This window comes from Camelus dromedarius, chromosome X, assembly GCF_036321535.1.
Source record: "Camelus dromedarius isolate mCamDro1 chromosome X, mCamDro1.pat, whole genome shotgun sequence".
NCBI classification, from domain to species: domain Eukaryota; kingdom Metazoa; phylum Chordata; class Mammalia; order Artiodactyla; family Camelidae; genus Camelus; species Camelus dromedarius.
In genome coordinates this window covers 86876203-86903440 of record NC_087472.1, presented here as the reverse complement: position 1 = coordinate 86903440, position 27238 = coordinate 86876203, and the positions used below count along the sequence as shown (strand labels likewise).

General features: G+C 34.2%; 1 protein-coding gene and 1 non-coding gene across 2 annotated transcripts in view; one reads left to right on the top strand and one right to left on the bottom strand.

Annotated features, from left to right (window-relative positions):
- Nucleotides 1-27238, top strand: part of CFAP47 (cilia and flagella associated protein 47) — a 419927-nt gene that overhangs the window by 24961 nt on the left and 367728 nt on the right. The window contains exons 9-18 of the mRNA XM_064483196.1: nucleotides 5370-5559; nucleotides 6285-6498; nucleotides 9615-9767; nucleotides 10550-10736; nucleotides 10836-10932; nucleotides 14652-14868; nucleotides 15180-15421; nucleotides 19953-20083; nucleotides 22017-22139; nucleotides 23398-23529. Of these exons, the coding sequence (XP_064339266.1) occupies nucleotides 5370-5559; nucleotides 6285-6498; nucleotides 9615-9767; nucleotides 10550-10736; nucleotides 10836-10932; nucleotides 14652-14868; nucleotides 15180-15421; nucleotides 19953-20083; nucleotides 22017-22139; nucleotides 23398-23529 (1686 nt within the window). The remainder of the gene's footprint in view (nucleotides 1-5369; nucleotides 5560-6284; nucleotides 6499-9614; nucleotides 9768-10549; nucleotides 10737-10835; nucleotides 10933-14651; nucleotides 14869-15179; nucleotides 15422-19952; nucleotides 20084-22016; nucleotides 22140-23397; nucleotides 23530-27238) is intronic.
- Nucleotides 18352-18456, bottom strand: LOC116151051 (U6 spliceosomal RNA). The gene has a single exon (XR_004134845.1). It is a non-coding gene; the product is annotated as a U6 spliceosomal RNA (small nuclear RNA).

Sequence of the window (27238 nt, the reverse complement as noted above, 5' to 3'; positions counted from 1 at the left end):
CCTGCTCCCCATTCCCCAGCTCCTAGTAACTACTAATCTATCTTCTATCCCTATAAATTTCCCTGTTCTTGACATGGCATATGAATACAATCATACAACATGTGGATGTTGTTTCTGGTTTCTTTGATTTAGCATAATATTTTCAAGATTGATCAATGTTGAAGTAAGTATCAGTACTTCATTCCTTTTTTTTGACCAAATTGTATTCTATGGAATGAATATGCTACCTTTTGTTTATCCATTCATCAGTTATTGGGCATTTGAGTTGTTTCCACCTTTAGCTCTTATGAAGAGTACTACTGTAAACATACATGTACAAGTTTTTGTGTGCATATATTTTCTTATGTATGTAGTTTTTTAACATCAAAACAAAGTATGTTATACAACAAAAGGAAACATTAGACCTTGTAATATAGATCAAAGTGCTTTGAAGGGATGTAGCAGTAAATATATATTTTATAATTATTTGTCAATTTTATCCTCAAAATTCTTGGGTTTTTTTGGCCTCAACTTTATTGAGGTATAATTGACAAATAGGAATTTATGTATTTAAGGTGTACAACTTGATGTTTTGATGTATTTGTACATTGTGAAATGATCACCACAACAAATCTAATTAACATATTCACACCTCATGTAGTTACCATTTGTTTTTATTGGTGAGAACACATAAGATTTACCCTTTTAGCAAATTTCAAGTATACAGTAGAGTATTGTTAGCTATAGGCATCATGCTGTACATTATATCTCCAAAGTTTACTCAGTTTTGAGTGACTGAAACTTTGTACTCTTTGACCAGCATCTCCCTGTTTACATCTCCTCCCTGCCTATGGTAGCCACCATTCTACTCTCTCCTATGAGTTTGAATATTTTAGATTGTACATGTAAGTGAGATCATGTAGTATTTGTCTCTCTGTGTTTGGCTTGTTTCACTTAGCATGATGTCCTCCAGATTCATCCATGTTGTGACAACTGACAGCATTTCCTTCTTTTTAAAGCCTAAACAGTATTCCATTATGTGTTTGTGTGTGTACCGCATTTTCTTCATCTATTCATCCATTGATGAACATTGAGATTGTTTTTAACCCTTGGCTATTGCAAATAATGCTCCATTTTTACTTGGGATATTTGTCTTTTTGTTGTTCTGCAAGGGTTCTTTTATGTATTCTGGATATAAGTCCCTTATTGGATGTATGAATTACAAATATTTTCTCCCATTTTGTAAGTTGTCTTCTCACTTTCTTGCTAGTGTCCGATGAAGTACAGAAATTTAAAATTTTATTAAGTCTAATTTAACTTTTTTGTAGTATCATATATAAGTAGTCATAGACTTTCCAGGTTATTAAGATTTATTTCTATGTTTTCCTCTAAGAATTTTAGCTCATACATTTAAATGTATTATCCATTTGAATTAATTTTTGGTGTTTGTTGTAAATTATGGTGTTATTTAGAGGTTCAAACTTATTCTTTTATATATAAATGTCTACTTATCTCAGAATTTTGTCACACTTATTGAAAAATCAATTGACCATAAATGTAAGAGTTTGTTTCTGGACATACAATTCTATTCTGTTAATCTATGTTTATCTTTATACCAGTACCACAATGTACAGATCAGCATTGTAGTAATTTTTGAAATTGGAAAATGTGAATCCTTCAAATTTGCTCTTTTTAAGAAATATTGTTGACCAGTATAGCACCTTTGAATATCCATGTGAGTTGTAGAATAAGCTTACTGATTTCTGGAAAACACAAACACACACACACACACAAACCCAAAAGCTAGGATTTTTGATAGGAGTTGTATTGAATCTGTAGACTTATTTGGGAGTATTGCCCTCTTGAAATTCATGAAAATTGAGTCTCTTTCCATTTATATGTCTTTTTAAATTCCTTTCAATGATGCTTTGTAGTTTTCAGTGTATAAGACTTACAATTATTTTTAAAAGTTTATTCCTAAGTATTCTTTTTGATGCTTTGTAAACCAAATTGTATTTTTAATTTGCAGACTAGTCATTGCTAGTGTGTAGAAAGGCAGTCTATTTTTTTATATTGACCTTGTATCCTGCAACTTTGAAGTAAATTATTCTGATAGTTTTTAATGTATTCTTTGGGATATAAGATCATGTTATATGTGACTAGAGATCATTTTACATCTTCCTTTCCAACTTGGATGGATCTTATTTCTTTTTTCTTACCTAATTGCCTTGGCTAGAACCTCCAGTATAGTACTAAATAGAAGTGCAAGGGAGGATATTTTGTCTTTTTCCTAATCTAAGGGGAAAGCATTTAGTCTCTCTATTAAGTATGGTGTTAGTTGTGGGTGTTTCATAGATTGCCTTTATAAACTTGGGGAAGTTCTCTTCTATTTCAAAATTTTTTGGGTTTTTTTTGTGAAAATGTGTTGTATTTTCTCACTTTTTCTGTATCTATTAAAATGATAAGGTGGTTTTTGTCCTTTATTCTGTTAGGATTACAGATTACATTGGTTGATATTTAGATTTATAAATAAATATTTTGACAAACCCAAGATAAGTCACAGTTTTACATAGCGAATAATCCTTTGTATGTGTTGCTGGATTCAATTGGTAATATTTGGTAGAGTTTGGCCTATATACTCATAAAGGACATTAGTTTTCTTGAATGTCTTTGGTTTTGATACTAGAGTAAAACTAGTATTATGGAAGGAGCTGGAAAGTATTCTCTCTAATTTTTGGAATGGATTGTGAAGAATTATTTTTTTAATGTTTGGTAAAATTCGCCATCAAAGCCATCTGGTTCTGGACATTTTTTGGTCAGAAGTTTTTGAATTCCTACTTCAATGTCTTGTTATTCTAGGGCTATTCAGATTTTCTATTTCTTCTAGAACCATTTTCAGAAGTTTATATCTTTCTGAGAATTTGTCCATGTCATCTAGGTTATCCAGTTGGTTGGCATATTTCCTCATACTCCTTTTTTATTGATGTAGAGTTGATGGTGATGTCCTATCTTTTATTCCTGATTTTAGTAAATTGAGATTTTTGTTGTTGTTTTTGTTTTGTTTTTTGCCTTGGTGAATCTAGCCAAAGTTTTCAGTATCATTGATCATTTCAAAGACAGTTTCAGGTCTGTTGATTTTCTGTTGTCTATTCTCTGTTTTATGTATTACTGCTCTTGTCTATGGAGGTTTAGGTTATTGATGAAAGGCCTTTGTCTTTTATAATATAGGTGCTTACTGCTGTAAATTTATTTCCAATCACTGCTTTTGCTGCATTCTGTAAGTTTTGATATGTTGAGTTTTAGTTTTCCTTCCTCTCAAAGTGTTCTCTAATTTCCCCTGAGATATCTTCTTTGACTCATTGGTTACTTATTGTTTAATTTACACTTCTTTGTGAATTGCCCACATTTCCTTGTCTTTATTCTTTTTTAAAAATTTCTAAACTTTATTGATATTCTCTATTTTGTGACATGTTGCCATATTTCTTTTAAGTCTTTAGAAATGTTTTTTTTTGGTCCTTTGAACATATTTACAATAATCGACTTATTTTCTTTCTGTAATAAGTCCAACATGTAGGTTTCCTCAGAGGCAGTTTGTATTTACTGCAACTTTCCTATGTATTGGCTATAATTTCCTATGTCTTTGGGTGTCCCAAGATTTTTTGTTGAAAAGTGGGCATTATAAATAATTTAGCCACTCTGGACACCACATCTCCCACAGGATATATTGTCATTGTTCTTTGTTGTTGTTATTTTGTTTGTTTAGTGAATTTCTAGACTAATTCTGTAAAAGTTGTTTTCTTTGTTATGTACAGCCAATCAAGGATTGTTCAGTTAATTTCGTGGTTCAGCTAATGATTGGGCAGCGACTTTCTTAAATTCATGAATTCCTATGTCTCACAGCTTTTGCAGAGTACCTCTATGTAAGTGTGTTGCATAGCCATGTCTTCAGTGTTCTACCAGGTAGTTTACAACTCTTTCTGATTTTAATTCCTTCTTGTACGGAGTCTCAAAGTCAGCCAGAAGTAACAGATAAGATCTTTCTCAAATCTTTCCTGGGAATGTACACCTCCTGCATGTTTGTGTAACAGTCTAGATTCCCAGGAATATACTGGAGCTTTTCTGATATCCTCTGAATATTTTGTGGGGGTTTTTTTGTTTGTTTGTTTGGTTTTTTGTTTAGCCTCTTATTAACCTTAAATCTCAGGTTGCTGTAATATTCAACAGTTGCAGCTGTTTTGTTGCTGTTGTTTTTGTCTGTCTGTCTGTCTTTCTTTCTTTCTCTCTCTCTGTCTCTCTCTGTCTCTCCCTGTCTCTTTCTCTCTCTCTCTCTCTCTTTCTTTCTTTCTTTCTTTCTTTTGAAGGGAGAGTGGCCAAACCCTGGGGAGAAAGTTGTTCATATAGAGTGAGCTCTGAATCAAGTCAATTAAAGACATGCCCTCATACTAGGCTTTTCTTCCAGACAAGACGCATATGAATAGTTCTCTGGGGATGGGGTTTTTGGGGAGCTTCAAACCCATTCTCCCTCAGTGGCTGTTAGGCTTATAGTTGTCACAGCTACCATAGTTGCAAGGCTCTTGTTTTTCAAAGAGAGAACAGATCTGGAAATAAGAGGTTGGGATTACAGTAGGTAAAAATGCCACAGAACCTGTTATTTGTTCAGAGAGTCAGCCTTTTTTTCTTAAATAAATACTCTGGATTTTGCAAGATTTTAGGTAATTTTCAAATACCTGAGGAATTGATTTTGACAATTTTCCCAGTGTCTTCCTTCTCTTTTTGAAGGAGTACATTTTTTGGAGGTCCTTAATCTGCCATTCTGAAAGTGATTCAGTACCATTAATCTTAATTTTTTCTTAAGTAATTTTCTAATAATTTATATCTTAAAGGTTTGTCAATGCTGTATATATACATTTCTTAAGACTTTCATATCACCATGATAAACTAGCTTTCCTTAAAATATTATAAACAATATTTTTTGATTTGCTTTTTATTTCGTCCTAACAGTAAAATATTGTTTTCTTAATTCATTTGGGCTGCTATAACAAAATACCATAGCCTGCAGAGTTTATAAATAGTAGAAAATAATTTCTCACAGTTCTGGAGGCTGGAAGTCCCAGATCGGGGTGCCAGCATGGTCGGGTGTGGGCCCTCTTCCTGGTCACAGGCTTCTTGTGGTATCTTCACGTGGTGGAAGGGGCTGGGGAGCTCAGTGGACCCTCTTTTATAAAAGCACTAATCCCATTCAGGAGGGCTCTGTTCTCATTACCTAATCACCTCTCAAAGACCCCATCTCCTGATTCCATCACAGGGGGCATTAGGATTTAATGTATGAGTTTTAGAAGTTCGTAAACCTTCAACCTATAGCAGTTGGTTACTTTTCTTCTTTTTTTCAGAATGTGACTTGTTCATTCATTCCACATCAAGTTGGAGTCTTTAATGTGAAGCAGTTTATAGAGATTATTGGCTCAGTGGCAGATGAAACTTTGCAGTCGTCATCACTGAAACCTTTCCATCAGATATGTTTATATTTCAGTAGTGTCTGTAAATCTTCCACCAAGAAAGTTGTGATGAAAATTAATCCTGGTATGCTATTGGGGACATTTATCCTTTATTTACTTATTTATTTTTAGTTAATATCAGGTTATCTTAACATACTAATGCTTAGCTGTATATATCAAATGTGGTCTTATCTAGTGGTCCTCACCTTTTGCATACGTCTAGGCCTGTTAAAACATATCACTGTCCTACATCCCAGGACTGATAATATTAAGTAGATCTCTGTTGGGACTCAACGATTTGCACTTCTAACATGTTTCCAGCAGATGCTGTGTGTGCCATTTTGAGAATCTCGCTTTGAATAATACTGGTTTAGTGATCTATAAAATTTATGGAATATTTAAATTGTTTTTATATTTTATTATTCTACTTTTTTGTTTGAGTCTGTAATATAAGCTGGTTTTGACCATTCTATGGATTTTCTTGCCGCTGCTTTTCATCTAATCCTCAGTTATCTTTTATACACTGAACCATATGAAATTGCTGATATTCAGCTCCCTTTAATGTATAAAAATATCACTTTCATATGGGCCAACCCACTTATTCAAATTGCCATGTTTTAGTTTTTATGTGTGCATTATTATTACTTATGCATGAATTATTTTGCTAAATTGTTTTATGTGGATCCATTTATTAAAACTGTATGTTCTAAATGTGTTTAGGGGTTTAGCTTTAAGTTAGAACCAATGTATTAATTAGTTCATAGAAATTCAAAAAGCCATATTTAAATTTAATATTCAATTCCCTAAAAGGTATATCCCCTTTGGTCAGTAATCCTACTGGACAGTTTGTAGTGGAAAACTTGGTGGAATACAAGGATCATGCACCTGTTGCAATGCTTCAGTCAACTGCAACGCAAATTCACAATCATAGCACAAATAAAGAGTTAATAAAGGATGCAATGATAGCCTTTCCCAATGACCGAGCTGCAAGTATCAGGTCTGGAGATGAGCATAAACATTTCAGGTAATGTGCTGTATTAAAAATCTGAAATTTTGAAAGATGCGGTAACTAACATGACATGCAGAGATCTTATCAGATCCTGCTGTAACAAATTAATGATGGTAATATTAATAACAATAGTAAAATTTTATTTCTCTTTTTTTGTTTTTACATTGGAGGAGTGGTTGTTGAATGCTACTGTATTTGCTTTATCTAACATCTTATCGTCTCTGTTGTGTGCTTGCCAGGACTTACAGATGGTTTACCAGATGATTCTTAAAATATGTTGTTGACAAGTATAAAAGAATAAAAGAAATAATCACTTTTAGAAATGTATAAAGTCCTCAGAGTAGTCATGTTCATTCATTATGGCTAAGAGCTTGAATTTATCTAAGATTTAAAAAAAAAAACTTTAAACTGTGATAAACCAGTCATCCTCATTTTCAGCATCATCTTCTTCATCCTTACCATCATCTTTTTTCAGTCCCTTCAGAGTCACATTACCAATAACCTTTCCCAAATTTAACTAAAACCTCCCCAGATAGGATCATAAGTGATAGTAAACCTCAATTTGAATTTATTCAAATTTGAAAGAAATTTCTACTGTGAAGGAAAAACTGGGCTGATCTAACAAGATAACTCACAAGTCTAGGAATGTGAAGGAGAGGCTGGACTGGGCTATCAAGATAACTCACAAATCTAAGTATTGGAATACTGATCTGAATTCTGCTAGACTAACTTGTAAATCTAGGTTAATTAGTGTTGGTTTGCTGTTCATGTTTCTTTTGCTAGCCAGCTGGGTTTTCAAAGATACATATCTGGCTTTGGAATGTTGGTTTGCTGCCTCCCCGCCTCCACTTTTGTGATGATGATGCTGCTAAAGCTGTTCCATGCCTATTGGCCAAATACCCCAAGCTTGTACTTTACCCTATAAAACCTCATGCGCACGTCTTGGAGGTGCTCAGAGTTTCGGAGCAGAAGCCCCTCTGAGCCCGCGGGCGTAATACATCTGAGTACTCCAACCCTCCGAGTGGTGCTTGTTTCTTGACTGGCCTGTCGTTTCCATAACACTACCTTGTCAGTGCTTAGTGAGAATAAACCAGTCATCCTGACATCTTTATCTGGACCATTTAGCTCAAGAATGGTTTTTACACATTTGAGGGCAAACTGGGTTTCTTTTCTTCCTGCTTGTATGTTACTAGCCAACTATCTAAACTTGATAATATCCCTGGGCTTTCTCTACTTGTCTCTTTACTTTGGGTGAATCTTCAAGCTGACTTACTTTTACAGCCATTTTCTTAAAATACCATTTGATTTTTTAGGCCATAATTGTTTTATTATCCACAGTTGGTAAATTCTGGGTTTTTATATAGTCTGTGTTATGATTTTATTTCACAAATTCCATCCACATGAGCCTTTATCTCTCTTTTTTATTTGACAAGTACCATAAAACACAGAAGTGTAAAAATTATTCAGACTCCAGTTTTAAATAATTATACAGTATAAAAAGAAAATCCATCCCACTCTGCAGAGATAGCTGCTGAAAACAATTTTTAAATGTATCATTTTCAATTCTCTCCTGTGCTTATACAAATATATCTATATAGAGATATAATGTGTTAATTTAACATTTACGTTTTGTTCCTAAGTCAGTATTAATCACATGGTGTAAAAATGCCAGGATTTTTTTGAAGGAGGCTAATAAGCATTTGCTTTTTATCCCATGGACATAATTATTTTCCTCAATTTATTCTTTTCCATACTAATAGAAATACAAAATTTATCCAGTTATTTTCTGGCAAGCAATTCATAACAAAAATTTAAGTAGTGAGATTTTATGATGCATTAGATTGTTGGTAATTATAATCGCTATCTTATTTTTTGATGTATTTCACCTTTTCAATATTTGAGAAGAAAGTAAGATAAGAAAATTTTTGTCTAATTTTTATTTACTGCTGTATGCCCTGTGTTTAGAATAGTGTCAGGTATATAGTAGGCACTCAGTAGATAGTTTTTTAAATAAATAAATAAGGAGGAATGTTTTATTTACATAGTAATTTTTGTCCCCTGTACTTTGCACATTAAAGAAAAATCACCTACTCAAAGCTTTAGAGGTATTTCTTGAAGTTCATTCTTTAAGGAGCTGATAAGCATAACCAGCTCTTTGTCCCTTCAGGCATCTACTCTACTACTCCTTTCTAAGTCCCTCCTTTTCTCTTTGTTACAGACATGGGGACTTGAAGTGTCAGAACTATTTCTAGGTCATAAAGGTGGTTGAGGTTCCAGAGCCTGAAGAGAGATTTAAGTATATCAAAACTATCTTTGAATAACAAAGCATTTGTTTCACTTTTTGCCGCACTCTCTCAAAAGGCTTTAACTCAGTTAAAGCTGTCTTATTATAACCATTGAGGAATTGTTGAAAATGGGGAGAAATATTAGATTAAATTTCATTCGACTATATATGACTACTAGGTTTATACTTCTGAATTAATTATTGAGGGTGAGGATTTTAATGATTAATAAAATTTGCTGAAATTGGGGTAGACCAAGGGCAAAAGAAGTGAATACTTTTTGTTTCTATGGAAAAAAATGTAGGTGAAAGGAAGAACATGATCCCAGTTGAGTGAATATGACTTGCAGTTCTTTTTGGATTTTTTTTTCCTGTATAGATTTATTGTTGATGGATATTTCATAAGGTCTGAGATGTTAGGCGAATAGCATGATTTAACAAAAGAACTCATTACTCTCTATATATTTTTTCTGATTTTGATCACAATGACATAAAAGTAATTAACCCTTAGGAAACACTAATCAGATTGAGACTAGTTCTATCTATAATCTAGAACTGCCCAAATTGCCTACTTGACTCGTTCCCCAGTAATGGGTTGAGGGTAGGTACTATTACATCCCAGTGACTTTCGTGATTTTCTATGATTAGATTAATAAAACCATTAGATATCATTCTAGTTCTACATGTAATAATATCTTGATATATAATAGAATATGAAGGAAAGGACTACAACCTGTCCTTTTCATCATTCTGTGCCCAAGTCCTGTCTTAATAGGCACTCAATAAATACTGATTGAATAAATGAAAATATATATATATAAATATTAATATGAGTTGCCTCATATTGTAGGACAATTTTCACAAAGATTCCAAGATATACCTATGTGGATCCTGATTTTGCGTATACTGAATTTGAAAAAATAGATAAGAAAGCACATGAAAACTCTTACACAAGATACATTAAATATTTAAGAAATGTGCGCCTGCAGAAACAAGCACAGAGGTAAAGTTCACTTCCTCAGACTGTATGAAACAGATTGTGGTGCCTATAGAGCCAGACTTTTTTTTCTTTCCTCCTTAGTTTCTTTTTAGTGATTTAAATGACTTTTTAATCAGTGAAAAGAGCAAAACACTCAACTACTTTAACTGCAATTATTTTCTTTCCTTTTTTAAAAAAATATTTTATTTTCTAATGGAGGTACTGGGAATTAAACCCAGGACCTTATGCATGCTAAGCATATACTCTACCACTGAGCTATTACCCTCCCCTTCCTTTCTTGCTTTTGATTTGGGAATGTCTTAGGTGCACTTCCCCAGAAACAGACTTTGAGACAGGAATTCCAGCACATGTGATTTCTGGAGAATGTTCTTTTCAGAGAAGCCTGTACAGGATGAGGGAAGCAGAGTAAGGCAGGGGAGGTAACTCAGAAATAATGTGTTTCAAATAAAGTTTACTCTCAGCCCAAAGCCTAGGGTCTCTTAAGCATAAATTAAGACAGGAACACGTTGTTCCTGTCTTGTGCCAAAGGGACTTGTCTTTTGTGCTCCATGTCGGTCATTGACGGTGAGCTGTCCCTGGATGTGGTGGAGTGGGTGCAGCTTCTTTGGGCAGGTGTTGGAGAATAGAGTCCCCTCAGCAGAGGGCAATTTTATGCAGATTAGTGCTTCTGTCTACTTAAGTGGGTCTGAGTGGATTCAGTAACAGCATGCACTTTTTGGAATATTTGGATTTAATGATGCATTTTCTAAAAGACTTAGCCTCAATTATAATTATGATTTCAGTAGGAAACATACATACTCATATAATGATATAGACATCGGATTACAACCAGCGTCAGGTCTAAAGTCACCCACACTCTCAGAAGCGGAAATAGAAGAGGAATTATCTTCAGCACAGTGTCGGATCAAATGTAACCAGTTGCTAAGTACCAGGAACATAGCATCCAAGGAGACAAAGTCTCTGAGAAGAAAGGCATGTGCAGTATTTTAAATTTTATTATACCATGAGAATTCTTAAATATCTTTTGTTAATGTTGAACAATTAATTTTAGAATAATGTAATTTCTTACAGGTTCTCAAAGGACTTAAATCAGAGCCATCTACAGCCCATGAAAAACATGACTGTGGCTTAATTTTGACACCAAAGCTAATTCATCAAGTGATTGTTGGTGAGAATCTATAAAAACCTACCGAAGTCTTTAGGTTTTTTTTAAAAAAAACAGATTTATTGAAGTATAATTTATATTCCATAAAATTTACCAGGTCCAAGCATGCAAGTCAGTGAATTTCGGTAAATTTACAGGTTTATGCAGCCATCATCACAATTCAATTTTATAATGCTGCTATTACCCTCAATGACAATAAGCAGTTGCTTCCTATTCCCACCCCTAACCCCGGGCAACCATTGGTCAACTTTCATCTCTATAGATTTGCCTATTCTGAACACTTCATGTAAAAGGAATCGTGCAATATGTGGTCTCTCTTACATTGTTTCTTTTACTTAGCTTACTGTTTGTGAGGTTCATCCATGTGGTAGTAGGTATAAATATTTTGTTCCTTTTTATATCTAAATAGTATTTCATTTTATTAGGAATATGCATTTTGTTTATCCATTTACCAGTTGATGGACATTAAGCTGTTTCCATTTTGAGGCTATTGTGAATAATGCTGCTATAAACATTGACATATAATTCTTTGAGTGAACATATGTTTGTATCTCTTTCGGTTATGAGTAGAATTGCTGGGTGATATGGTAAATTTGTGTCTAACTTTTAAAGAAATTGCCGAAAATTTTCCAAAGTAACTGCACCAAGTTACAGTCCCACCAGCAATGTATGAGGGTTATAATTTCTCCACATTTTCACCAGTAATTTTTATTTTCTGTCTTTTTGATTACAGCCATCCTAGTGGGTGTGAAATGTTATATCATTGTGGTTTTGATTCACATTTACCTATTGACTAAGTTGTTGAATATATTTTCATGCATTTACTTAGAGAAACAACTATTCAAATCGTGTATCTTATTTAGGAAAATGTCTTTGCCCAATTTTTAATTTGAATATTTGCCTTCTTATAGAGTTGTAAGAATTATTTATATATTCTGAATACAAGTCTTAGCAGATACATGATTTCCAAATATTTTCTCTTAGTCTGTTGGTTATTTTTGCTTTTAAAAATTTTATTCTTTTATAGCCCATGCTTTTCATATCATGTCTAAAAATCTGTAGCTAGCTCAAGGTCAAAAATATTTTCTATTTTCTTCTCAACATTTTATAATTTTAGATCTTATGTTTAGGACTGTAATTCCTTTTGAGTTAGTTTTTGTTTATGGTATAAGAGTCTAAATTCATATTGTTGTATATGGATATTCAGTTGTCTCAGGACCATTTACGGAAGATACTATCATTCCTCACTGAATTGCCTTGGTACCTTTGTTGAAAATCAGTTGACCAAATACATCACGGTTTGTTTCTGGAATATTAATTCTGTTCCATTGATCTGTATATTTATCCCAATGATGGTTTTACACTGTCAATAAGGTGGCTTTATAGTAGGTTTTGAAATCAAAGTGAAAGTTTTCCAAATTTGCTCTTCTTTTTCAGGATTGCTTTGGCTGTTCTGGTGTAAATAACATCTTATTAAGACCCACTCTTTCTGTCTTATTCTTGGATCTCTCTTAATATTTCTGGCTCAACTGTCTATTGCTCACCCCAGCCTGTACTGAAACCTCATAATTCATGGGACCCTGGGGCAGAGTACACAGGAAGTTCTTGCCTCTGTAGTGGAGAATAATTATTACTATTCAGAGTACTACTGTGGACCCAGGTAACTTTCATAAAAGAAAGATCTGGAAGGACCAGTCTGTTTCAAAGTAAACTTCCCTCCAGAACAGAGCTCAAGAGTATTATAGGAATATGAAAATATCCAGCACCTAATGAGGTAAAATTCACTATGTCTGACATCCAAACATAGATTACAAGACATTAAAAGAAACAGGAAAGTACAACCCATAATAAAGAGAATTATTAATGAATTGAATCTACCCAATACTGATACATATGTTAGCATTATCAGACAAGGACACAAAACAGTTACTGTAAGTGTATTCTATTTATTCAAAAAGTTATGCAGAGATATAGAAGATAAGCAGAAATGATCCATATGAACTTCAAATTCAACACAATTCCAGTCAAAATCCCATCACAATCTTCTGTAGAAACTGACAGGCTCATTTTAAAATTCACGTGGAAACACAAAGTAGTTAGACTAGTCAAAACAATTTTGAAAAAGGAGAACACATTGGAGACAGTACTGCTTGACTTCAGGATTTATTATAAAGCTACAGTTAGCAAAACAGTATGTTATTAACATAAATATAGACCAATGAAACATAAGTGAGGTTCAGAACTAGATCTCTACATATTGGACAACTGAATTTTGACAAAGGTACAAAGGCATTGCAGTGCAGAAGGGATAGTAGTCTTTTCAATAAATAGTGCTGGAACATTAGAGTCACACACACACACAAACACACACAAAAGGAGTTTGTATCCATACCTTAACATCATGTGCCAAAACTAAATGGACTAGATCATAAGTCATGTGCCTCCCTCTTTCTAGAAGACATACAAATGACAAAGAAGCACATGGAAAAATGCACAACATTGTTAGTTGTTAGGGAAACACAAAATAAAACCACAGTGATACTACTATTAATCTATTAGAATGGCTAAAAAACGTACCATTTCAATTGTTGCCAAAGATGTGAGGAAACTGGTACTCTTGTACACTGCTAGTGGGAATGAGAAATTATACAGCCACTTTAAAGCAGTTTGACAGTTTCTTCTATGTTTAAATACACATTTACGATGTTGTCTATCCATTGTACTCCCAGATATTTATCCAAAAGAAATGAGGGGATCTTTTCAGGCAAATGCTTATGCACAAATGTTTTAGCAACTTTACTAGCTTTAATAGGCCTTACCTGGAAAGAATCCAAGTGTCAATCAACAGATGATAGACAAACATTCACCTATAATGGACACTATTTATTCATGTAAAGGAATGGACTATTGACACATGAAACATCCTGAATGGATCTCCAGAGAACTTGATGAAACAAACCAGAGAAAACCCTTCCATGTTGTTTTACTCCAGTCAGATTAAACTCTAGAAAATGCAGACTGGTCTACAGTGATATAAAGTATTTAGAGTGGCAGTCTGGGAAGAGGGAATAGGAAGAATGGTGGAACAGAAAAACTGAAGGGTCACAGGAAATCTTTTTGGAGTGATGGATGTTGACTCTCTTCATTGTGGTGATTGTTTTGCAGGTGTATACATACATCAGCACTTATGAAATGCTACACTTTAAACAGGTATAGTTTATTGTATACCAGTTAAAATTAAACCAAGCTGTTAAAAAAGAAAAGCAGGATAAGGCTTACTAGTTATTAACATTATTACAATGTAAAAAATTTTGGCATTTAAAGGAGAAATCTTAAAACTTAAACAGTGAGTCAAGGGAAAGGTACCAATTTCTGTAAATTCTGGATAAGTGAACATAAATACATTGATGGAAGTGGAAAGGGTGTTGGAATACACACACTTGTGTACTGGAATGAGTTATAATTGGTGCTAATAATTTTGTCATGTAGTTTTCCATATAATCAGTATATATCTGTATTGAATTTTGGCCAGTAACCTCTGAACATCAAATTATGGACATTTAGATAAAAACTTGGTTAATAATTTCTGATATTATAATAAATATTTTAAGTACCATTTTAAACAAATGGACTGATTACAATATGGTATGAAAACTTAAAAAAAATAACTAAATGAACACATTTGTCAGCATTAAACTTAATAACTTACTTTTTTTTTTCAGGGCCCTCTGTCCTTAACTTTGGTGATGTTTGTGTGAACTCAACAAATACTCGTTTACTACATGTTATTAATATGCTCCCTATGCATATTTTGATCCAGTTAGATGTTAATTTGGTAGAACTTCGGAAAACCAACCAATTTTCCTATGTGGTTCCACCTACAGCCAGTACTTATATTTCAGTGGTGTTTGAATCTCCCAGCATTGGAAAATTTTGGAAGTAGGATTTATTTTCTAATTTCTATTTGCTAGAATCAAAGTGTCCTTTTGTTAAATATGTATTTATTTACCCCAATAATTGTTGTATATATTTAGTCCCAAAACATAGAAACTATATGTGCACCAATTTGTAGATTTGTAGATTCATATATCACTGGTAGTCTAATTAACATTTATAATTATTTTGATGTATTGTTTACTAAGAATTGTGGATGTCAATCAATTATAAAAGCATTTTTACATGTAACTGAATTCTACCATTCAGTAAAGAGCTGTGACCCGTTAAATTTGGATGCTTTTGCTGTGTTACAGGTCTTTCATCTTTACAGTGAACAATATACCCAGTGGGCACATCCTAGTGATGGCAGTTGTTCTGCCAGTCAGACTGGAGCTATCTTCTAATGAGCTTGTATTGATACCACATGGCTTCTTGGTGAAAACATGCTTCAGGGGAACGGTTAGGTTGTATAACCATCAGAATTACTTTGTCAAATTTGCATGGCAACCAGTAAATGCAGGAAAAAGGATAGCATTTTCAATTCGTCCAGCTAAAGGTAATAGTTTATTCTATTTGTTTGATTTTGACATTCATTTATTCATGTATTCAGGCATTAATCATATCTTGAGTGTGCACTTTATAAAGATGCCAGGAACACAGAAGTAAATTAGATATGGTCATGGGACAGTGGGACCTGCCTGCCTGCTTGTCTGCCTCCCTGCCTCCCTGCCTCCCTGCCTCCCTGCCTCCCTGCCTCCCTTCCTTCCTTCCTTCCTTCCTTCCTTCCTTCCTTCCTTCCTTCCGTCCTTCCCTCCCTCCCTCCCTCCCTCCCTACCATCTTCCCTTCCCCTTTCCTCTCCTTCCCTCTTTATTGCTAATTTAGGAATAGTCTTCATTTGGAATATAAGTACACAATACTTCAGATCACAGAGGATTCTTGGTTTGTAGAATTCTTGCCTTAGGTGTATTTTCTTGTGAAAATCAGTCATTTCCAAAATCATGACTTTTATATAACTCTACCAGTGTTTGTAACAGGGAATGTTATAAACAAGCTTAAGTATTAATTTAAATTCACTTAATTTTAGTGCAGATATAGGTGGAGATGTTGACAAATTTAACAAGTGGAAGGAGAAGACTATCCCTTTCTTAAGACTAGAGATCATTGTTATAACCGTTTTTAATCTTTTTACTGATCTGGATAGATTTAGCATAATCCCAGATTATAATTTATTAAGCATTTGAGGTATCCTTCCATCAGTATTTACTGGATTGATTTGACCAAGCTCTTTTTTTGTTGTCATTATTAATACTGGAAATACTGGATTCTGCCTCAATCGAGAGAAAAGCTGAGTGGATGATCAGAGAAGAAAGAGAATATTTCTGCTGATTTCAGAGATACTAGATAAACCTTTTCCAGTTTTTTTTGAACAGCTATCAGTTGTCATTATATTATCATCTGCATTCCAGCTGTAGGTTCTGATCAAGCACAGGCACTTGACCTTGTATTTCTCTATCCTGACCAAGGCTGAGTAGCTGGGCTTCCCCCTTGGGGCAGCCGTGGAAATGCCATGATGAAGCTTCATTTGTCATAAGTCGAATTACAATGTTATAAACTTCTCTGGTTTTTAGAACTCTGCTTTTTCAGAGGAGATTTTAGTATCTACTTTTCTTTGGGTTGCTCATAATACCTCTTACATTTTTTTCTAATCAAAGCACAAAAACATAAAGACATTTAATTCCATATACAATGTTTGGATGAGTAATACCATTAGCCTTTAAGTACTTTAAATTTTTTGAATGGTATCAAATGATAACAATACTCAAATCTATTTCGTATAGCATTGAGGGAAGTATGCATAATTTATATTATATACATAGATTTCTCTAATGTAATTCTCCTTTTGATGCTCAGAATAGTCATATGATAATTACTCAATTTTGTTTTTGCCTCATTGTGTAAATCTTTTCATTGAGTCATTTTTCTTATATCCCTTTTGTTATATTGTGTCGGGGAAGGAGAAATTTTTCTCTACCCTTCTCTGTTCTTCTGGTTGGTCTAAGAATTAAATTGACATGAAACAGATTAACAGGAGAAAATCAAACAAAAGTTTAGTAACATGTATCCATGAGAGAGACCCAGTAATAACTCTCCAGAATGGCAAAAATCCTAACCTCAAATACCGTCTTCAGCTAAAGACAAAAGAGGGTGTTGAGGGGTAGTGGTTTGGCGCCTTAGAGGGGAGGAAAGTAATTCACATGGAGCTGGAAAAGCAAATGTTTGGTAAACAAATGTTTGCTGGGCCAGGCAGAGACAGCGGAACACCGAGTGGACTCTGATGCCCAGGCCCAACTGAGCTTCCCCACCCCATCTCACCTAAATAGCCCATATTCTCTGCAGGTATCTCTGGTGATAGCTCTATTCTGGGAACTAGCCCTTTATATAAATCCTTTCAGGTAGTTAAGGGGGAGATCACAAGAAAAAAAACTTCTTGAATCTTCTGTTTCTTAAAAATAATAAGCTTGAATTAATCCTCATGCCATAGAGATACATTTTAGGGTGGCAAATTTTGTTACCCTATACTTGGTTTTACATCCTGCATAATACATTTAAAAAAAAATCTCTTATGTTTTTGTAAACTAAAATGAGTAGTTTTAAGTTAAATTTCATGTTGTGATTGTTCTTTCTCTCTGAGGCAGGATACATTTTGGATGTGTATTTGGATAGTGGATACTGTAAGGGGAGGATGTAAGAATAGATTGAGATTTTCTAAGATAGAATTGATTTCTGATTTGACTTTCTTTAGATATTGTTCATGTTTCTGCTTGTTTTGTTACGTGTTCATCCTTGTTGTCTTTAACCATCCTGAATCCTTGAGCCTATTCAATCCTTAAACATGTCTTCAGTCAATTCATTCGCACTGTCTTCCTCAATTCTCACTCCTTGGCCATTTGTAGTATGTGCCCTGCCAATCCAGCCTTGCTCAGTTCAGCCATCCAATTTATTTCCCCTGTCCCCCAATAGATATAATATTCCTAGAGAAATATATATAGCCATGCTGGTTGAAGGGAAAATACTGACCTCAAGGTGACCCTTCCACATAGATCTGTAATCCTTGTGCTGCTCTCAGCTCTTTTCAGCAAGCTCAGGTGTCTTTATAGATAGCATGGACTCTCCTTTGTCAGTTACTTCCCATCAGTCTTCTCCAGACACCTCTTTTCCAGTACTGTTCGTTGACTTTTATACTTCCCCCAGGTTTTGTCCTCCTGCAGAGTTCCTGCTCTTCCTTTGGTCACACCTCAGATGCCTTGTCCTAATAATGAAGTTTCCTCCACTTTCTTGGGCTAATTTAGAACTCCTCCCTCAACCATTTTTACACTCCCATTATGTATTTGTTTTGTCATGTACAGTTATTTGTTTAAATCCATCTCCTGTTGTGATAGATGTTCTTACTTAGAAATCTCTTTTCCTCAGACTTTTTTTTTTTTTTTAATCTGGAACACTTCATGAATTTGCATCATCCTTGTGTAGAGGCCATGCTTATCATCCCTGTATCGTTCCAATTTTAGTATATGTGCTGGCAAAGCGAGCACTGCCTCAGTCTTTCTTGCCAATGAGATATGGACAGAAATTATTTTAGCTCTATTTCCCCTCTGGTTGCCAGCACTGTTTGAAGTCCTTCTACTTATATTAGCTTGTTTAATCCCTACAGTGATTCTCTGAGCTAGGTGCAGTTGTTATATCCTCACTTTATGTATGAGAAAATTATGTTACAAAGGTTAAGTAAATTGTCCAAAGTCTCAGCTAGTACATATGAGAGCTGAAATTTGAACCAGGGAATCTGACCCTAGAATTTGTGCTCTTTTAACCTCTATGGTTTGGTATGTTTCCACACCGAGGAAGGCAACATGATAAGGAATGGAGGTGTGGGAAGCTAGGAGCATTGCTCCTTGGAGGCATTGGTTAGCCTCTTAAGGCAGTCCTGGAATACCTGCCCGTGGACTTCTGATTGCATAAGATAAATAAACACGTGTCTACCTAACTCACTGTAATAGGACTTTTTGTTACTTAAAGACAAATATAATCTTAATGGATCCACTTTAGACTATTAGCTCTTCCACAAGCAGTTTCTCTTCTTTTTATAAATTACTGTGCCAACCATAGTATTTGCATTCAAAAGTATTAATAATAGTATCTCACAGTGGGTGCTTTCTGGGCATCACATACTATGTTACTCCCTATACATGTGTTATCTCCCTACGTGGCCACTGCAGAGCTAGGAGGTAGGAATTATATCTTTTTTGAGACTGGGGAAACTACCATTGTGTGAGAGGCAACCTGACTCAAGGCAAAGTTTGTGATGGTCACTCATCTCTCTGTTCAGTATCCTGGGCCTTTGAATCTCAGGTGATCCTCTCCTTGAGAAACAAACTTCTAAGTCATTCTTTCCATCAAGTATTATTTTCTTAGTCCAGAGGAGATGATGAATTTAAACAGGCAAAGCAGCTCACAACAAATGTGCCTGATATCTCCTGGGATCTCAATATATTTGAGTTATAGAAATGTGTTTACTAATAGGTACATCAGAAGTTACATCTCTAGGGATATGAACATTAAAACAAAAAAAAAAAAATGCCTCTGGTAATGGTAATTCTTTCCTCCAAAAATTGAATGAGTGTTGTTAAGTAAGTATTTCTGAGTGTTGGGAAACATGTTGGGTGGGGGGTACGTGTGATCAGGGATCACAAATGGTTTTCTACCATCCATGTGTAAAGCCAACTCTAATCTTAAAGTGTTCACTTCATTGATAAATTTCAATTTTTTTGCTAAATATTGGCATATTTTTTGTTGACTATTTTGATCTGCCTATTAAAATTGGAAGATAAGGTATGCATTTTAGATTTTAATCAAATTTTCTGGATTTATACTCAATTGTTAACCTCTCATTTAGTGTTTTTCTATATCTTGAGTTTAAATAATCTGTTATACAAGGTTAGCACATTTTTATGCCAGCTCTTATTTTGGATATTAAAAAAATAAATGTAATTAATATGTGGTAAAGTTCTCATTCTCTCTGAATCCTCTGTAGGCACTGTTGAACCACATTCCTCACTGGAGTGTGAAGTAACATGGCAGCCGGATTTTGATTCGCCAGAAAAGGGAGAGTTTCTTCTTCACATCGATGAAGGAAACACGCTGACACTGAAATGTTTTGCACGTGTAATGATTTCACTTAAATACGATTTCTGTTTTGTGGGCTCTAAACTGGTTGGGTATACATATGTGTATATAGTTGGGTATATATAGTATGTTAGTAAAAACTGATTTTGCATGCAGTACTTAGTTAACTAAATTATTTTAGCATCTTCTTGCAGCCACTTCTCTACCATAAATGAAGACTTTGCTAAAAAATGGGTTATTTAAAATTAACTCAGAAATCCAAAGCTTTTGTGCCAACAATACTAGATTGTTATTAGAACCTTTATAAATATATACCACCATGGGAGCCACTTGAAATTAACTTATGTCATTAATAAATGCCAAAGGAAAATAGAGAAAATTATAGTTTTGCTCTACTACCTATTTAGTATTCTAGTTATAATTAATAATTCAGTATGAAATGGATCATGTGATTCACATAGCAAGAAAATATGGAAAATTCTTATAGAATATACTTCTTGTAATAAAAATGTAAGTAAAATGAAGGCTGCAATATGTAATGTTAACTTTCTTTCTGTGGTAGAGCCTAGAAGGCCTTAACTTCATGGCTCTTAATCACCAAGGATCCACTTTACTTGTGTGCCAAATTCTCCTCCCAGTGTTCTTAGTAATTTAGCACAACCCAATACTCTTTTACTAAATCCCATTTCTGTCTCCAGGCCATGATCACATTCTTACGTATTTCAGCTATGAAGGCACTTATAGCCTTAAGGTGTAAGAGATTCATCCACTTTAATGATGGCTAGTGGCAGTCAGAAATTAGTAGTGTCTTTCCTCTGCTCCAGGCTTGAAATAAGCTGGGTCCTAGTGCTTTCACTGTGTTTAAATCACTTCCTATTCTTTTTTAAACTTTCTGTTGAAGTATAGTATATATACAGAAAGGTGCACATATTATAAAGTATGTATCACTCAGTTACTCTTTGTAAACTGGTAACGCCTTTGTAACTCACACCCAGATAAACCAGATCAAGAAACAGAACATGACTAGCATCACAACAGAAACTCCCTGCTACGCCACACTTCTAGTCACCAAGTGTCCCTCCCAAGGTCATTACAAGTTAGGTGAACTGTGAAGTGTTACGCTTAAGAAAGTAAAGATGGAGGAACATGAAATGATTCAATAAAATGTTCATTTAAGGTTTGTCATTAGATGTGAAGGACTTACTGGACCATTTCATCTCCTGTTAGCCTTGTTTGAAAGTTTATTGTTCCGATTACTCCAATCATATTCTTCAAATAATTATAAGAATGTAGTAAAATCTCCTAATACAATAAGAAATAATGTGTATTAGATAAAGACAATAGGGTCTGTTCTAACGAGCACTGAATGAGGAGTTAGAAATCTTGGATTCTAGTTCCCTATGGTTACTGTTTGCTCTCCTGTAAAATGGGAGAGGTGGATAATATCAATATTTCCAAAAAGTGTTCTGTGAACTGGTTTGTGTAGGACAAGGTGAGAGAGTCCTGTGGCGAAGTAACTCAGTGAGTCCCAGTGAATGACCTCCCCATTCTCAGATAAGCAGAGTGTACATTATCAGCATATTAAGCCCTATAAGAAGACTTTTGGCACCTGATTTCCCATACTTCTGTGACCTTTGAACTTTTTCCTTTTGCGTTAACATTTAGTAACATGCTGTATGTAGTGGGGCAGGTGATCTCTCACATCCCCTTCAGTGATTAATCTCCATAATTCTCAGTCCTGGTTCTACTTGCTCCTTAGAGTTCTCTTACTACCCCTGCCTTCTTCAGTTGAGGAGGACATTTTAAATATTCCATTCTCTTTTCCTTTCTCTTAAGCACACATAAACTCTGATAACACTTTGTATTTTAGAAATTTCTGTGAAGCTGAAAAAATCTGAGTTATCTGGTAGAGGATAAAAACGTGTTTACTGTTGATCCAATTTTATTTTCTCTTTCTTCCTCTTGTTACTAGCTTGGTCATACCAAGGTCAGATTTTTAGAAACAAGCTTATCCTTCAGTAATAGCCCTCAAGGGTTAACAACTTGGAGGAAAGCCACTCTTCACAATGTAGGACCAAACCATGCTTATTTCAAGGTAAGGTAGAGTCTTGGAATCTTATTTGGATCAGACCACATAATTTAAATTAATTTTTTATGATTACTATGCCGTGAATACTTTAGTCTTTATAGATTGACTAATGCTAATATTTAGGTATTTCATATGAGATTTATTTGAGTACACTTCATCTACTTTGTCCTTTTAATGTCCCATAAAATCTGTTTCTCTCTCTTCCTCAGTCTCTCCCTTTCTTCTCCTCTTACCCCCTTTTTCTTTCTGTCTCTTATTTTGTTTTATTGGGAAAAAAGATAGGTGATTTTAAAAAACCAACATTAGAAAATACACATTGTTGATGTTACATTCCATATTTAATTACATGCTTTTCCTTTTTTCCTCACTTTAACTCTATCATCAGGAATGTTATGGTAGCAACTGGGATCTAGATCCAGACCATTCTAAAAATACTCTATTTATCGTTGTTGCTCCTGATTTAAATTGTGGGCTGAGTGGTGTTTAAAGTGATGAAAGAGTTTTTTTTTTTTTTCTTAAACCAAGAAACATGTTAAGATTTCCCAAATAGTGACAGTAGAGGTTAGCATTTGAGATCTTTCATTCAAGCTTTATATTTACATGTTTTCTCCTGCCGAAAGGAGGATACTCATTTCTCCTCTGTTGTGTCAGGATTAGTTCTGTAGTCTTTTACCTTATCCCCCAGAATATCTTAACCAATTTCTCTTTAAATTATTCTGACTTAAAGCATAGTAGATAAGCCTAAATTGGCCTGTGACAAACCATACCATAACTCTTTTGGTAAGTCACTTTTTTGAAAGTCAAAACGATACCTTAGACATTAGGCTATAAAGAAAGTAATAAAGAAGAGGAGGTTACTTTATTATTTTGCCTCCCTACTAACTTTGCTTTCAGTTTTTTAAGATCAGGGAAGAGGCAAACTATCAAAATAGTATATAGAATTTTGGCATCTCTCTAATGGATATATCTCATCCTTTCCTTATAAGTTTTGCAAAGTCTTGAAAACACTTCATATGTTAAACTTCATCATCCTATTTCAATGGAAGATGCCGCTACTAAAAATTCTGTTTCTTGGGTTTGGGGCACAAATTCTTGTTGAAATTGAAACCATTTGTCTGGTGGTTAAAAATCTGTTGCAAACTCATCTCATGCCCAGTGCCTACAGGTCTGCTCTCTAGGTAGTGGTTTGGAGGCTGTCCTGTGAAAGCTTTGATACAGTAACTTTAAAGGATAGTGTAGCATTTCTGCAAATTTTTGATTACAGATTTGTGACCAGAGTCTTTTGTCTACAATTAATATTATTCCATCACAAGGAATAATCCCATTGGGAGGGCTAACTGTTCTCAATATCTCCTGTACATCTACGGTGGCAGAAAAATTTGATACAAGAGCAAAGGTATGTTGATACATATGTGTGTTCTCACCTTATATGTGTCTATGTGGATTTGTTTGGTTAAGATATTTATATATAGTGGATATAATGCTATAAAATGTTATATACATGTTTATTCTTAGCTTATTTTAGTAATTTCTTCTAATGGGAATGGGTTTTAATGCCATGATACTAAAGAGTAATTTTTAAAATTTGTTATTTTTCTATTCTAAATTTCTAATTGAGTTAGCTCTAAAGAGGTGCAGTTTTTAGAGATCTAAAAAATAAGGAACCTTACCTATACCATCTATTGTAAAAATTCTTAGCACAGCTTGGCAAGAGGATCTGTGGAACATATTTCTAGTGTAAGGTTGGTAATGGAAAGTTCTAGTAAGTTAAAATGGATATCTTTACATTAATATGAGGCATTTTTCACATGAACTTGGAATGATATTTAGCATCTCTAACTTGTGACAAGTCCTCACTAGTTACAGAGCAAACAATGTTTTTTTCCTTAGAATTAATTAGATACATTAGGAAAAAACAATCGTTTTGGAATGATAATTTTAAATAGCTTTAATAACTGTATGAATTGCAGGCAAATTTATATATTAGGTTAACATCTATATTTTGTGGCACATGTAAGATATTTTACCTATTTTATGTTCTGGGAATTATGTAAATGGAAAGATACTACCTTGATTTTAGGGGCTTCTCTAAGTATTCATTAAACACAATAAATAAAACCTGTAAGGCCAGTCTATAATAAATTCTATTTATTATAAACTCATGGAATGGAATACCTTTTTTCATATATATATATATATTTTTTTTTATTGAAGTATATTCACTTTACAATGTGTCAATTTCTGATGTACTGCATAATGCTTCATTCATACATGAACATACATATATTTGTTTTCATATCCTTTTTCACCATAAGTTACTACAAGATATTGAATACAGTTCCCTGTCCTATACAGTATGAACTTGTTGTTTATCTATTTTATATATATAAGTTAGTATCTGCAAATCTCGAACTCCCAATTTATCCCTTCCCACCCCCTCCCCCCTGGTAACTATAAGTCTGTTTTCTATGTCTGTGAATCTGTTTCTGTTTTGTAAATAAGTTTGTTCGTCTTTTTTGGTTTTTTTTAGATTCCATTCCACATGTAAGTGATACCATATGGTATTTTTCTTTCTCTTTCTGGCTTACTTCACTTAATCTTAAATCTCAGGATCAACTGTATGCATTTGCTCACATTAAAAAATAATATGTACACTGTCATAAGATCAAAATGATGAATAGCTTTAGATGTATCCCCCATTTTATCCTTCCATTTTCCATAACCATTAATTCTTAAATAATGTGTAGCCAAATGTAATAAGTACTGCTTTGCCTGACCCCAAAATAAACCACCTCATATCTCACTTTTATAAAGAAATATCTATTGAAAGATGTTTATAAATTATATATTGTGGTATGCAGCCTGAGATTTGGGCACAATTTTTTTACATGCTATTCTGGAAAAACTAAAAAAATACGGCCACTAAAATATAGATTTTACTAAAAGATGACATGCTGTATCTTAGAGGATTATGCTGTTTTTTACAAAGCTTACCTTTTTTAAAATTTTAATTTAAGTATAGTTGATTTACAATGTTGTGGTAGTTTTTGCTGTATAGCAGAGTGATTCAGTTACATGTATATATTCTTTTTCATGTTCTTTCCATTATGGTTTATTACAGGATATTGAATATAATTCCCTGTGCTATATACAGTAAAACCTTGTTGTTTATGTATAGTACTTGATATCTTCTAATCTCAAACTCCTAATTTACCCCTACCCCACCCCTTTCTCCTGTGTTAACCATAAGTTTGTTTTTTATGTCTGTGAGTCTGTTTTTGTGTTGTAAATAAGTTCATTTGTATCATATTCTAGATTCCACATGTAAGTGATATCATATGATATTTGTCTTTCTCTGTCTGACTTACTTCGCTTAGTATGATAATCTCTAGGTCCATCTATGTTGCTGCAAATGGCATTATTTCATTCTTTCTCTCTGGCTGAGTGGTATTCCACTATATAAATATACCACAACTTCTTTATCCAGTCATCTGTTGATGGACATTAGGGCTGTTTCCATGTCTTGGCTATTGTAAATAGTGCTGCTATGAACATTGGGGTGCAAGTGTCTTTTTGAAGTACGGTTCCTTCTAGATATATGTCCAGGAGGAGGATTACTGTATCATATAGTAAGTCTATTTTTAGTTTATTGAGGAATCTCCATACTGTTTTCCGTAACAGGTGTACCAGTTCACATTCCTACCAACAGTGTAGGAAGGTTCCCTTTTCTCCACACCCTCTCCAGATTTGTTATTTGTAGACATTTTAATAATGGCTATTCTGACTGGTGTGAGGTGATACCTCACTGTTATTTTGATTTTCATTTCTCCGATAATTAGCAAAGTTGAGAATGTTTTCATGTGCCTTTTGGCCATTTGTGTATTTTTTTTTTTTGAGAAATGTCTGGTTAGATCTTCTGCCCATTTTTTGGTCAGGTTTTGTTTTGTTATTGTTGTTATTGTCCTATATGAGCTGTTTGTACATTTTGGAAATTAAGCCCTTATTGGTCGCATTATTTGTAAATATTTTTTCCCTGTCCATAAGTTGTCTTCGTTTTGCCTAAGGTTTCCTTTGCTGTGTAAAAGCTTATAAGTTTGATTAGGTCATTTGTTTCTTTTTGCTTTTGTTTCTGTTGCCTTGGGAGACTAACCTAAGAAAAAATTGCTACGGTTTATGTCAGAGAATGTTTTGCCTATGTTCTCTTCTAGAGTTTTATGATATCATGTCTTATATTTAAGTCTTTAAAAGCTTACCTTTTTAACAGTATAATATAATGAGATTCATCTCATTAATCCATTCAACACACACTTACTGGTCACCCGTTATGTGTTAGTCTCTTGTCTAGATACTAGGGATGGAAAATTGAACAAGATAACTAGGGTCCTTGATCTCTCGGAGCTTACAGTCTGGTGGGGGATACAAACAAGTTAAAAGAAAAGTAAAATATTGTGTAATAAGTACTCTGATAGAGTAAGGCAACAGGCTAAGGGCGTACCCAGGAGAGGTTTACAACCCATGCTGAAAGGGTCAGGGGCAGTTTCCTAGGGGAAGATACATCTAAAGACACCTGAAGTTAAGAAGCCAAAGGAAAGGGATAGTAGTGGGGTGGAGGAGGAAGGAGGAAAGAGTATTGAAGGAAGCAGACATCGAATGTGTTCATGCATGGAGGAAGAAAGATACGCACAACTTAGTGTAGCATGATTAGATTATAGATCAAATTGATGATAGCGGGAAAAAAATCTATTTAGAGACCTGTGTAAGTTTTAGGTCATACAGGTCCTTATAAACAATGTTAGGAAGTCTAAATTTCATCTTAAGAGCTAGGAGTTTTAAGCATGGAGATTTCACAATCAGATTTACTTTTTCAGACATCACTTTGGACATAGAGCAGTGTTAAACTGGGGCTAGTGCAGTTACTAGTCTGGTGAAGATGTCCAGACAAGAGTTGATGGTGTTCTCTTTTAGGAAGTAGGATTCTAGACAAATTCTAGTCAAATTTAAGAGATGAATACTTAAAGCTTGATAATTGAAAAGAGGTCACATACAAATAAAAGAGGTAAGTCAAGAGTGAGACAGGTAGTGGCAACATTCAGTTAGAAGGAGAT